This window comes from Gigantopelta aegis, chromosome 12 (assembly GCF_016097555.1).
Source record: "Gigantopelta aegis isolate Gae_Host chromosome 12, Gae_host_genome, whole genome shotgun sequence".
Taxonomy (NCBI): Eukaryota; Metazoa; Mollusca; class Gastropoda; order Neomphalida; family Peltospiridae; genus Gigantopelta; species Gigantopelta aegis.
In genome coordinates, this window is record NC_054710.1 from 9,479,309 (window position 1) to 9,494,504 (window position 15,196).

General features: G+C 37.6%; 1 protein-coding gene across 3 annotated transcripts in view; it reads left to right on the forward strand.

Moving 5' to 3' along the window:
* LOC121386344 (ETS-related transcription factor Elf-3-like) overlaps positions 1-14,867 on the forward strand; it is a 76,621-nt gene extending 61,754 nt beyond the window's left edge. For all 3 annotated transcript variants that reach the window (XM_041517222.1, XM_041517221.1, XM_041517223.1), the window contains 4 exons: positions 9,256-9,696; positions 12,098-12,157; positions 13,542-13,613; positions 13,972-14,867. In XM_041517222.1, the coding sequence (XP_041373156.1) occupies positions 9,256-9,696; positions 12,098-12,157; positions 13,542-13,613; positions 13,972-14,579 (1,181 nt within the window). In that variant the 3' untranslated portion in view covers positions 14,580-14,867. The remainder of the gene's footprint in view (positions 1-9,255; positions 9,697-12,097; positions 12,158-13,541; positions 13,614-13,971) is intronic.
* Positions 14,868-15,196: the final 329 nt, after the last annotated feature.

Consider the following 15,196-nt stretch of genomic DNA (forward strand, 5'->3'; position numbering starts at 1 on the left):
AAAGTAACAACAAATAAATAATTCCGCATCACGAGATAAAGTTTCCCCACTCAAATCGTTGTGTCTGTTTTATGTGTTTGTGAACATGTTGAAATATTTGTGTTTATTGGTATCGTCATTAAACGTGTCTCGACCGTTGAATATGAATTGATGCTAATTATCGAATGTTTAACATCCAATCTCCAATGGTCAATAATTAATTAAGCAATGTGCTTTAGAGGTGTCGTTAAAGCAACAAAAAGAAGAACAAGTAAAAATAAAGAATAAAAACCAACTTCAAAAAAAGAATTTTAAATATACTCTGCACACAAACATTGTTTGTTTGTTTGTTTATTTATTTACTTATTTATTCATTTTTTTTTTTTTTTTTTTTATTTCGATATATAGAAAATTTGTATTTTCCGCTAAAAATATTTGTTCACTTTTGTTTTGAAATGTAAACGTTACATAGCGATGCAAACACCGATAGATGGCGCTGTAGACAGACGTTGTAAATAAGTCAAGTATTTTGTGGACGCTTTATGCCTCGTAACACATTTACATACTACAGCCTATTGTTTCGATTTATGCCTCATTACACATTTAGATATTACGGCTTATTGTGACGATTTATGCCTCATTACACATTTACATACTACGGCTTATTGTGACGATTTATGCCTCATTACACATTTACATACTACGGCTTATTGTAACGATGTATGCCTCATAACACATTTACATATACTACAGCTTATTAAACAAGTTTGTTTTGTTTAACAACACCGCTAGAGCATATTGATTTATTAATCATCGGCTATTGGATGTCAAACATTTGGTAATTGTGACATATTGTCTTAGAGAGGAAACGTAGCCCAGTGGTAAAGTGACTGCGTGATGCGCGGTTGGTTTGGGATCGATCCCTGTAGGTGGGCCCAAAGGGCTGTTTCTCGTTCCAGCCAGTGCACCACGACTGGTATATCAAAGGTCGCGAAATGTGCTATCCTGTCTGTGATATTGTGCAAATAAAAGATAAAAACAAAATGTAGCGAGTCTCCTATCTTAGATTATGTCAACATAATCAAATGTTTGACATCCAGTATATTGATGTACTCTAGTGGTGTAGTTAAACAAAACAAAATTTAACTTAAACGTGGATATATACTGTAACACACTACGGGGAAATCGTAATAATGTTAGTTTTTCTGTAGTCAGTGGAAAAGACAAAATTCGAAGCAAATTTTAAAGAGACAGTCCTGAATTTACAACCATTGTAAAATGTTTCCGACAAATAGAGCCTTTTCGATGACGTAACATACAAATTAAATACATTTTTTTAATTTAAAATATCAGTGTCTGTATTTACAATGTGTTTGTTGTTGTCCTAATGCTTGTAGTAGCCCAAGCCAGATTTTACCACCTAATAATTTCGTACGTACGGAAAAATATATATCACGAATTAAAGTAAAAACTGAGTGCTACAAACGTTAGTATACGACCGCAAACGCATTCGATATACAGACACTGGTATTCTAAACAAGAAAATGTATTTAGTATGAAATAGTAGTCGCCAACAAGTCTCTGTTATCGCAAGCATCTTACAATGGCTGCAGTCCCTTTAATGGCTATAAAGCGCGTGTTCGCGGTTCAAATAAGCATTGTTATATGTGGGATTTTATCTTCTTTCGATTCCAATAATTTTTTAAAAAGTAAAACAAAATGTTTTTATTCTTAATCCATTATGTATTGATGCAAATCAATTTCCATTGCTTATAGCATTAAAGAGACATTCCTGAGATTGCTGCATTGTAAGATGTTTCCGACTAATAAAATATTTCTACGATTAAACTTACATATTAAATATATTTTCTTGTTTAGAATATCAGTGTCTGTATATTCAATGTGTTTCTGGTCGTCTTAATATTTGTTAAGAAGCCCAAACTGGATTTGGTCTTCAAATAATTTCGAATTAGGAAGTAAAATGAAATTTAAACTAGTACAAATATTAGAACGATCAGAAACACGTTTAATATACAGCCGCTAATATTTTATGCAGAAAAATATATTTGATATGTAATTACAATCGTTAAAAAGTCTCTCTTAGTCGATAACATCTTAAAAATTGCAAGCAAACTCAGGAATGTCCCTTTAAAATGTTCTCATTAAATTATTAAATTAATATTTTCTTGTTAAAATGGTTCATTAATCACATCACCATAGAAACAAATATCAGTCAGTGCACGTACAGTACACCTCTAGATACAGTAACTTGCCAAAAGTATCTTGTAAAACATTATTTTCAGCCCAGACAGTTGAGGTGAGTTCCCGGGACAGTGTGCTTGAACCTTAATTGGATATAAGCACGAAAATAAATATAAATAAAATAAAAATTTAATTTAAAAATCAAATATCGGTAATAGGATTTCAAAGTATTTAAGATCAAAGTATTAAAAAGATTTCAGATGTCAGGATTTTAAAATCTGTATGTTTTAATATGGATTTCTGCTGCTTCTTTCAAGCGTAAAAAATATGATTTTTTTTCAATAGTTAAAGGGACAGACCCAACTTTTTAAACACTGTTGGTTATTTTTCACTATTAGAGCCGTTTATAATAACTAACTTATATTTTATTCTTTAGATTATCCATTTGCGTACAACCGAAATATTTTTGGTTATCCTGGTGTTTCTAATATCACAAAATGCATTTTTCATATTTTCAAAAACGCACGTGCGTCTGAGAAGTAACGGTGATGGAGTCGCGTTTTAGTCTATTTTTAAGGGTATTTCAACGTCACAGACTCTTGTTTCTCTATGTTGTATCCAAATTTGTTAAAGGTTTGTAAATTAACCAAACTTAGTGTCCATTTTTACGTGTTGAAACTAGGGTCTAGGTGAAAAATATGTCTTAATGTTTAAAAACTAGGATCTGTCTGTCCCTTAAAATGTTCTAATTAAATTATTAAATTAATATGGTCTTGTTAAAATGTTCTAATTAAATTATTAAATTAATATGGTCTTGTTAAAATGTTCTAATTAAATTATTAAATTAATATGGTCTTGTTAAAATGGTGTATTTAATGTTGCATGATTAAAATGCATGGTTTAAATGAAATATGTATCGAAACATGTATAATTAAATTTACAAATTGCCATTAATTTAAAGGCCTATTCTAAGATAATACAAACATTTAAAATCACTGGTGAACAGTACCCACTGAATTTGCAAGCAAACGGCTTGTTATATGCCTGTATGATGTTTGATAGCATAATATATCATTCATACGTAGTTTAATAATTACATGTATACAGGTAGGAGCGGTTTTAAAAAGAATTAGACATGAGGTGCAGAAAGAGAATGCTGGTCAACTCGCCCCAAAACCAACTTGTCCCATACCAATTCGCACCAGTGGTTGCTCATCTCGGCCCGAACTTACTAGTCAGCTCAGGGACGTAGCCAGAAAATACTTTTAGCATTACGCACGCCGCTTTATTGGGGAAACCTAATTACTAAAAAAAAAGGGAGAGGATATTTTATAGAACAATTGCAGACAGACTCGTCCTATTCCCAGATTTGTTTTGCATTTCGCACGTGCGTAATGAGTCAGCTCGCACCCAAAAAGTTATCAACTTGCCCCAGTGTTTGGTCAACTCATCCCAATCTCATCTTTACTGTCCGTAAAAAATTGTGACGAAATTAAAAATGGACGTCTACAACTTTGATGTCATTTTATTAATAATATTATTACAGTGAACGCGTCACATCAGGTATCGGTTTTAAAACTGAAGAAACAAACGTACCGGCCTTGTGATTTCTGCGGAATGATGAAACAGGCATGCGTCGCAATAATATCCATCCCAGTAGGCCAGCAATAAGTATGTATTATGTTCGTGTTTCTCCTGTGACAATCTACACCTTTGAACTCCCAGTGTATGTCCTGGCATGGAATATATTGCAGTTCCATCAAAACTAATATATGATACTTGGAACATAATAATGTGCATATGGGGCGAGTTGACCAAACACCTCGACAAGTTTACCAACCACTGGGACGAGTTGGTAACATTTTGGGGACGAGTTGACCAACCGCTGCGACGAGTTGGTAACATTTTGGGGACAAGTTGATCAACCGCTGGGACGAGTTGACCAACCGCTGGGGCGAGTGGGTAACATTTTGGGGGCGAGTTGACCAATCGCTGCGACGAGTTGGTAACATTTTGGGGACGAGTTGACCAACCGCTGGGGCGAGTTGGTAGAGGGGCGAGTTGACCTGCTCCGTTGGTGGGGGTTTTTTGTGGGGTTTTTTTTGTGTTTTTGTGTTTTTTATGTTTGTTTGGATTTTTTTTTTCGGGGAGTGGGGGTTGTAAAATTTGATTACATGGGAAACATGAAAGTACATCATTTGGATTCATTTTAAAAACATTTCTGTTTGCTTCAGTTATGCTTCATACACCTAAGAAAAAATAACATTCATATATTGTTTTAATTTTCGATTGTCTTGCTACATTATACCTTAGAGCTACATGCCATATCAAATTGTAGCCAAATAACTTCATTTACTAATCTTATAACGTTCTACGCAAGGCGGTCTTAAGTTCCCCATCGTTCTGACCGCTTCTCCTCGTTTGATATGCACTATAGGCCGCCTTCTTTGTACTTACCGGATACGGTGCTTCGTAAAAAAATAAAAAATAAAAAAATAAAAAGTTTAACGACGCACTCAACACATTTTATTTACGGTTATATGGCGTTAGACATATGGTTTAGGACCACACAGATATTGAGAGAGGAAACCCGCTGTCGCCACTTCATGGGCTACTCTTTTTCGATTAGCATCAAGGGTTCTTTTAATTAGCACCATTCCACAGACAGGGTAGTACATACCACGGCCGTTGATATACCAGTCGTGGTGCACTGGCTGGAACGGTTAATAGCCCAATGGGCCCACCGACGGGGATCGATCCCAGACCGACCGCGCATCGATCGAGCGCTTTACCACTGGGCTACGTCCCGCCCACGGTGCTTTTAAGAATCTTTTTGAGCATAGAGCCAGTCGACTAGCGTACACACATCGTGCTGAATATTTCGCCATCAAAGATGAATTCCATAAATTCAGTAGCTGTGAAGGCCGCCATTATGCAACTTAACAAAGAAGTGTAAGACTATACCAATGAAAACCTACCCAATCTCTACTGAATGACTGTTGGTTGCATTGTATCAAAGAAGAAAATTACGTGTCAAATTAAAGTTCGAGGTGCATCAAATATTTACGGAGTAAAAACAGTTGCATCTGTGATTGGTAGTAATACGTGAGATTGATTATTGGTGTAAATACTATTATCCATTGCCAATAAATAAATACACTTTTATTTTTATACAATTGGTAATGAGGGTTGCTACTACTACTAATACTAATACTAATAAACATTAATCAAATCCATTTAAGGAGTTGGGTGAGGTGGTGGGGGCATGAGCAAGGCCAGATATTTTCATTAGTTGTTCCCCAGATTCTGTAACGTAAAAAAAACAAATATAAAAATAAAAATATAACTGTCGCAAAATTTAGCCCCCCCCCCCCCCCCCCCCCTCGATCCGCCACCATCTATATGCACAATATAATAATAATAAACTGTTTTTGTGCATTGTCAGGGTTAAAAATTAGCAGTCGCCCGGTCACCCGTGGCGACCTTTATTGGCTAAGGGCGACTACGAATTTCACAAAGGATTTTGAGGTCTGGCGAGTTTCGTACTAATTAAAAAAGAAACACGCTGATACTGAATCGAATATGACAAAACACACTACAGATCTGGCAGCAGAAGACATAGAACATGTTCTATATTTAGACAGCACCAACATAATTAATATAGATAAAATTAATATAAAACATATTAATTTATTAAGTTTTAAACCCATACCGTCTCAAATAACATTTTATTGGGGTAAAAGTGCAGAGTAAATTAAAACAAAAATGATTTACAAATTACCATCAAACTGCATAGGTTAACTCTTTTCAGGGCCATTGATGGAATATCCAAGGTAATCTGAATGGCACAACCGTAATGCATGATCAGGGCCGTATCTCTGCACAAAGCAGAGTCGAATGGGCATTTTGCAAAACAGTGGATGATTCCATGGATCTATCTAGTGCCTCGTTTATAGGAGGACAGCCACGAGGAAATGATTTGCTGGGGATTTCACCCCTCTTGCATCGCCACAAAGTTTATTCCATCCTTCTTGCATCGCCAGAAAGAGGACTACTACTACCAGACTAGTTTACTAAACCACGCGCAGTTCTACGTTTAGTCTCTTGTACTGCATTTATTTTATCCTGTATTAAAAATGAGATTTAATATGTATAATTTAATGGTACTTTGAAAAAAAAAACCCAATACATCTTTATTTATACTGGATTTCTTTTTAATTTTTTTATGTGAGTTGGTATGGGTTTAAAACTTAATTATATGTTTTATATGAATTTTAACTTAATTTATTATGAAGTTAAATGCCAATTCATCGGTTTTCTTTAACGCAAACGGACTATATACGGTGAGCACATGGTTATTATGCAACAAAATATTGTTTGGCTGTGCAGTTAAATTCCTATGTGATAATCGGATGCTAGTTGAATTTGAGAAGGGCCAGTAAGATTTGTTTTCAACTGGCCCTGCTGGCGACCATGGTTTTCATGTTAATTTCCAACCCTGATTGTGCAGATATAAATACCTATAAATTAAAACAATAAAACAATGTTGTTTGGGGGAAAACTTGCAGGAACAACGCCCTCATACTAAAATAAAATAAATCTCTCAACTAGAAACAGTTTGGATGGAAGTGATGACTACGACTGGACGACGAGACAGCTAAATAAACCGTGTACAAGTTTTCATATGTACATCCCGGTGAGTCACGCTGACGTGGCTTTATTTATAGCACTCTCCGCGCATTACGTAGGAGGACGTCTGCTCGATGCCGAAATCAGGCGACCACGGAAACACACACGAACATAATATGTCTGATTCATTCACCATTCTACATATTTATTATTAAAAAAAAAAAACAAACCCAGAACGACATGTAGGGTTAAAACAAAAATCATATATACAAATAGAAAGACATATAGTTATTTGCAAAGGATTAATGAATCATCAGTCACCGGATGTGAAACATTTGGTACCTCTGACACATGTATGGCCTTCGGAGAAAACCCTCTGCATTTTTACATGTTATAATATAGCAGGGCGAACTGATATTAGGCTTGAGTACAGGGCCGTAGCTTGCGTGGGGCGGGGGGTGGGGGTGGCAAGATGGGCAGTTGCCTCAAAATCAAAATTACTGGTTACTGATATTGACGTTTTAAGTATGTAACTTCCCTGTGATGGCTACAAAATGGTATTTCATAGCCTCTAGATGTCAAAGTTTCCCGGGGTGTGTGTGTGTGGGGGGGGGGGGGGGGGGGGGGGCACAAATTCATTTGCACCCACCGACAAAAAATCCTAGCTACGGCCCTGGAGTAGAACACGATCGTCAGTCGGACAAGTTTAAACTGAACTACTGTTTCTGGGGTAATACACCAGCATTTGGATTAAATCATAAATATTAACTTTATTAACTCCTGCGATTTGTTATGCTTTCCAACGTTGCGTGTTTGCAGTTTTAGCATTTGACACTAGAAGAAAGCAATCACAGCGGTAGTTTTGTCTAGGAGGAAGGAAGGAAGGAAATGTTTTATTTAACGACGCACTCAACACATTTTATGTACGGTTATATGGCGTCAGACATATGGTTAAGGACCACAGATATTGAGAGAGGAAACCCGCTGTCGCCACGTCATGGGCTACTCTTTTCAATTAGCAGCAAGGGATCTTTTATATGCACCATCCCACAAACAGGATAGTACATACCATGGCCTTTGTTACACCAGTTGTGGAGCACTGGTTGGAATGAGAAATAGCTCAGTGGGTCCACCGGTGGGGATCGATCCTAAACCGACCGCGCATCAAGCGAACGCTTTACCACTGGGCTACGTCTCGCCTCTTAGTTTTGACTACGACAACATCAGTGTGTGACTCAGTTTGTTTATAACGTCAGTGTGTGACTCAGTTTGTTTATAACGTCAGTGTGTGACTCAGTTTGATTATAACGTCAGTGTGTGACTCAGTTTGATTATAACGTCAGTGTGTGACTCGGTTTGATTATAACGTCAGTGCGCGATTCTGTTTGATGTAAATTTCTTACAACCACCTCTCTCTCTCTCTCTCTCTCTCTCTCTCTCTCTCTCTCTCTCTCTCTCTCTCTCTCTCTCTCTCTCTCTCTCTCTCTCTCTCTCTCTCTCTCTCTCTCTCTCTCTCTCTCTCTCTTAAAGCCGCACACCCTAGTTCCATCCAGCGAAAATAAATTATAATTTGGTTAATCTACAAACCTGTAACACACTTAGATCACGTTTTTATCAAATGGAGTGAAAAAGCAGGTTTTATATCGATAAATACCATGGGAATCCCCATGTCCCAATTGCTTGAAATAATTTTGAAAGTTAGTATTCTGATGTCACCGGTAGATGTCGCTCGAAGCACAACAATGGCTACGTCACGACAAATTTCACAGAGTGCGCACAGACTTGGGATGCGTTCTTTTCGCCTCTCCTGGACATGTTCCAACTGTTCTGTCCTGGTTGTATCCCCTCTCCAGATATCGTAAGACTTAGCAAAATTATTGGTTTTAAGGGTTTGTAACGTTTTGTATTGAGACACTTACTTGTCTGAACTTTATTGTTACTGAATATGTTCACGAACTGTGAAGAAAAATCTCACAAATGAACAACAACAAATCGGATGTTGATTGCGCGAACCGTGCACGAGAAAACAAACCGAACCAAAATGATAACGGTCACGTGGTATACCAACGTCTGTGACATTGAAATGGAAATATCCCGTCTAAAAATAGATTAGACCTTGTCTGCTCAACGGTTTTTTCTCAAACGTGTGTCGGTTTTTAAGAAATACGAAAAATGCATTTTGTGGTATTACAAAAACCAGGATTACCAGGATTATCAAAAAACACTTCAGGTGAATGGAAATGTATATTCTAAATAATAAACGGTAATTAAAGTGCAATTTTATTTGTGAAAAATAGGTTTAATAGCGAAAAACAACGCCGTAATGGTTAACAACTAGCCGTAACTAGGGTGTGTCCCTTTAATAATCCTATAGCTACCCCTACAAAGCATTTAATTTTATTTTTAAGGGTTATTATTTAGTTTCTTCTTTTTTTTTTCGCTCAGGTGGCGGATCGTCTGAAACAATGTCAGTATTAAGCTGCCTCATGGAAGACCCATATTCATCCTTGACCCCTGTGTACGACATTGACTGCGTTGTCCCATGTGCTACAGGATACCTTCAACCATTGGTCAATTATACCAACAGCTTCACAGACGACCAATCGTATTTGCCGGATGTGAACTGCGGCCATGACATGGTTGACCTCCAACCCGTTGACCCACAGTACCTTAAGCGACCTCCTTCGTATGAGGAACACATGGAAATGAAGTCTATGGAACACAACTATTTTTCTCAGACTAGCTGTGCGAGTCTGGATCACAGTGGAAATCAAACACAGCAGAATTGTAGTACAGACAAAATTCCTCCAGAATTTCAGACCTCCAGCCTGCTCAATGATATTATGGAATGCATTTTTACAGACAGCACGAATTATCCGAGTTTAGGTGAGAAAGACTTGAAAAATTAATATAAGAGGGATCTAAATTCTTATTAAAAAAAAAGTTTAAAGTTTGTTTTGTTTAACGACACCACTAAAGCACATTGATTATTAATCATCGGCTATTAAATGTCAAACATTTGATAATTCTGACACGTAGTCATCAGAGGAAACCCGGTACATTTTTCTATTAGCAGCAGCGGATCTTTAATATGTACCCTCCCACATTCAGTGTAGCACATACCACGGTCTTTGATATACCAGTCGTGGTGCACTGGCTAGAACTAGAAATAGCCAAATGGGCCCACAGACGGGGATCGATCCTAAACCGATTGCGCATCAAATGAGCGGTTTACCTCTGGGCTATATCTCGTCCCCACCACAAACAGACATAAATGAACCTTATAATATAAGAAAGAAACTGTAAGCTTCAACCAGAACTCCTGTACAAAGGTTTTAAACGGTCATGTTTGCCTAATGTGTTTTAATGCATTGTAGTTTAGTAAATACATTAATTATTTTGGCAAGAATTTCGCGGTGTACTTTACACGTAGATTAATAATAGATATTAACGCACTGGCCTCACAAATTGTCCCATACCGTTGCTGGGACTCGAACCTGTGGCACCGAATCGCACACAAATTGCAAACTAACCACAATACGTTCTGAGCTATCGAGTCATCCATAAGAAAGGTTTCATGTATGCCTGTGTATGTGCATGCGTGCGTGTGTGCGTGTGCAGGCAAGTAAGAACGATATCAGATGTGTGTGGGGGGTGGGGGGTGGAGGAGGGCACAATCTCTATCGAAGCGGACACGGTCTCTATTTATTTAACCGAACAGTTCCAAAAGGTCTCAGGGTATTTTTGAATACCCTCAACACATTAGCTAGATAATTTATGAATACCCTGATATATGTAGTTTACGGAATGGAGGTTCTTAGTTGCTAAATCTATTCCTATGAATGTTGAAATCTGCGCCATGTAGGAATTAGGGGTAGGGATAACTAACATGTCTGTAGTTCGGTCAGTATACAAGATACAATAACAAATGACCCCTTATATTAACGCTACTTGTCTCTACTATATATTAATAAAATTTCAAACAAAGTAAATATTTTAATTAGGTTAGCAGAGGTCAAAAGGTCACCATTTTGGACTGGTCAAACGTCTCTCTCATTTCTTCAAAATGTGGTTTTACAAATCTTTTAAACTATTTTTGTATATTTCTGTGTACATGGAAGAGGAAAACAGTAGATTTAGTGAACTGGTTCCGACATATTATCATATATAAAGACATGATTTTCATGATATGACACTTTGTCGGAATTTCCAATATTTAAGGGGGGGGGGGGGGGGGATCATAATGCCTTATAACAATGAAATGTTTAACGGTAGAATTATATATTACTACTCAAACTGAAGATGATAACATACACACACGCACGCACGCACAGACACACACACATATACATACATACATACATACATACATGGATGCCTCAATAGCTCAGAGCGCATCGTGGTTAGTCTGCCACAGGTTCGAGTCCCAGCAACGGCATGGGACAATTTGTGAGGCTAGGAAGGATTTAATTATCCCCAGCGCCCGTGCGTTAATATAAATGTAACAGTCAACCTCGACATACATACACTATATAGATATCCACACACCAATACATCAATACATCAATACATACATACATACATACAACAATACATCAATACATACAACAATACATACAACAATACATCAATACATCTTTACACACATACATACATGCATTCATACATATTGGAAGACTGAGGTAAATAGCTTTGCGAAATATCTATTCATATTACTGTTATCAAGCGATTTAATAATTCACAATGCTATTGCAATAGTAAAACAGACCGCAATAGTCATCCCTATGGATAACCCTATTTATTATATAACATTTAGTGAAATATCTTAAAATATCAGTGAAATAAAAGTGTTATCAGTCACTCAGTAACGATAACACATTTTAGAGTGAAAATTTCACTATTTTACTCTAAACTATGTTATCGTCACTGTAGAAAGTGTTATCTTCACTGTAAGAAAGCCGGAACTATTTTGCTGATGGCATTTTAAAAATAAAGGTAAATTGCCAAAAGTTGTGTAATGAATAGAAAATGTCATGTTTTTTTGTCAAATATGATTTATATCTCATCTCGTGAAGTTTGCAATCATATCACATTCGTCGCGCAAGCGCGACTTGTGAGATATGATTGCAAACTTCACGAGATGAGATATAAATCATATTTGACAAAAAAAACAAAAAAAACAAACAAACATGAAATATCCTATATATATCCAACAGTTCTATAATAATATTGTTGTACCTTTACTCAGTGTAGTACTTTTGAAAATGTAATGTATTTGTTTCTATAGGTCTCCAGGAAAGTAAACATTTCCGAGAAAAAGAATTACACGAACAAACAACGTCACTTGGTAAGTGATTGCCATTGTAATGTTGTGTTTTTGTTTGTTTGTTGTTGTTTGTTATTTGGATTTGTTTGTTTGAGTTTAGTTTTTTTGCTTTGTTTCTTTTTTCTAAGGTGGGGTGGTGTGGTGGTGGTGGTGGTGGTGTTTATATCAAAGGTTGAGTTTGTGCTGTCCTGTATGTGGAAAAGTACATAAAAAATACCAAGTATATTTAATCAATTGGTATTATTAATGTAGTGAGCGAGGAAACCCACATGGGCTATAGTATATCCCATGTGAGTTTTCTTACTCACTATATATTATCTAAACCAAGAGTCGTTAAAGTGATTTTGTTTGATGACACCATCAAACTACATTGATTTACTAGCCATCGGCTATTGGATGTCAAACATTTGGTAACTTGGACATATGGTCTTATAGAGGAAACCCCGCTACATGTTTGTGTTAGTAGCAAGGGATCTTTTATATGCACCATCCCACAGACAGGATAGCACATACCACGGCCTTTGATATACCAGTTGTGGTGCACTGGTCTGTGTTTCTTCATCTGTATCTCTCTACACGTTTGATCAAGTAATCTGAATAACCACATTTGTTCTAGATAGAAACTAAACGTTGATCTCTCTCTGTCTCTCTCTGTTTCTTTCTCTGTCTCTCTCTCTGTCTCTCTGTCTCTCTCTCTCTCTCTCTCACACACACACACACACCACACACACACACACACATTATATATCATCCTCTCTGTCGCTCTGTATGTCTATCGCTGTATTGCTCTCGCTCTCATTCTCTGGCTCTCTCTCTCTCTCGGTCTCCCTCTCTCTCTCTCTCTCTCTCTCTCTCTCTCTCTCTCTCTCTCTCTCTGTCTGTATCGCTCTGTGTGTGTGTCTCTCAGTCTGTATCACCCTCTTTGTCGCTCTGTACGTCTATCTCGCCCTGTCTCTCTCTGTCTCTCTCTGTCTCTCTCTCTCTGTCTCTCTCTCTCTCTCTCTCTCTCTCTCTCTCTCTCTCTCTCGATCAATAATCGAAATTATATTAGACGCCAACAATTAAAATGTACTGACATATCGTTTATTTTTCTTTTCGTTATTTTAAAAACAAACATAAAACAAGTCAAGACAAAACAAGACAAGACAAAGACAAGACAAGGGCATGACATGGTAGGACATGACAGAATAGGACATGATATGACAGGACTGAATAGCATAGGATAGGACAAAATAGGACAGGACAGAATAGGACAGGACATGATAGGACCGAATTGGACAGGATAGATAGAACAGGGATAGACAGGACACGACAGGACAAAACAAAAACACAACGATTCATTTTGCTGATCCCTGCTTTATGACGTATTATAAAACCTCTCTTTGTACTTTTGTGTTTTCCACAGCGAAGAGGCTGGAGAAGTCTCAGAAAAAGCAGGACGCAGATCTCAGAAGAATGGCCTCGCTACTTTTAGCAGGTGCGTACATTAGCTTGGGTGTAAACTACAAACATACAAAACACAATGGCGTCTAGTTAATATGGCCCCAGACCACAATTATTTACGCTATATGTTTCTGTAGTACTTTTATTAATATCAGACGGTCCATGGATATTTTTATGCACCTTTTCCTGCCTGAGGGCAATAGCCCAGGATACTGGTTTAAACAAACACACATACTAAGCCTGGCCAGAGTACACCTATTTTACACAAAACGCACTACTTTTGCATGGGCCGGACTTACCACAAAAAGGGCTTCAATGTCAACAAGTTACACATGTGTGCAAACTACATGCTATACCCGGTCAACTTTAGTCTATATAAACTGTATTTTCAGGCGGTGGCCAAGTCCAGCTGTGGCAATTCCTGCTGGAACTGTTGTCCGACAAGGACAACGAGACCTGTATCAAGTGGGAAGGCCCTGACGGAGAGTTCCGAATGGTTGACCCGGACGAAGTCGCCAGCCGCTGGGGGTCACGACGGAACCGACGGAACATGACGTACGACAAAGTGAGCCGAGCGCTGCGCTATTACTACGATCGACTGATCCTTAACAAGGTGCAGGGGAAGCGCTACACGTACAAATTCAATTTCAAGATGCTGCTCAAAATGCAGAAACATTACACAGACCCTTCAAGACATTCCACAATGTCGTCTGCAGATTTCTTAGCTGCGGCTCTACTTCCGGCGGAAATGACCCAGAAAAAGACGCATTCCCAATCAAAAACAACAGCTGATGATGATGCGTTTTCGGTTGAAACCTATAACCGTGTTCTGCCGGTTGAGCATAAAGAAAGTAACAGTGTGTGCGCCACTACAGCTGGAGGACTATATACGTATGACCATAACAGTTTATCACAGGGGTACTTTTACGAACAGCCAAAGCAATGCAGCGAAAAAACTAGTTACCCATTTGTTTATTGCAATCATCAGTATGCGACATAATGGGCTTCTTCTAACTGTATTCCCGAAAAGAATAGGAAGAACTGTTCTGTATATGCCAAAGTTTTGAGTCTACTCAAAACCACACACCACACCACGGAATAGAAGTTTATGAAACAAATCTAAAATGTCATCGTAGGCGTCGGAAGAATATATAACTTTTTGCATCGATAGTCCGTCCCATCCTCCAGCACACACACACACACACACACACACACACACACACACACACACACACAAACGTAAATAATTTCAGTTTGGTTTGACGTAAGAAAAAATTAAAAAGTGTTTAGGAAATAAAACAAACAAAAAACCCTATTTTTTGTGTCAAATTTATAAAACAATCTGCACAAAATAATTAATTTGTAGTAAATTCCATAGTATGGAAAAAGCGTTCCCTGTGGGATGGACTCTAATAAGTGTTGCTTCAGAATTGGTTATCTTGGGGTAGGTGGGTTCTTTTTTAACATTTGCCTGTATCTAACATATAGTATCCACCATGCCAGGAAATCATGGTCTTTTTTGCATTTGTAAGTGATCATGCCATAATACCGTGAGACGAGCCTACAGTTTAAAAATCTCCCGGCCTTTGATATACCAGTTTTTATACACTGGTTGGG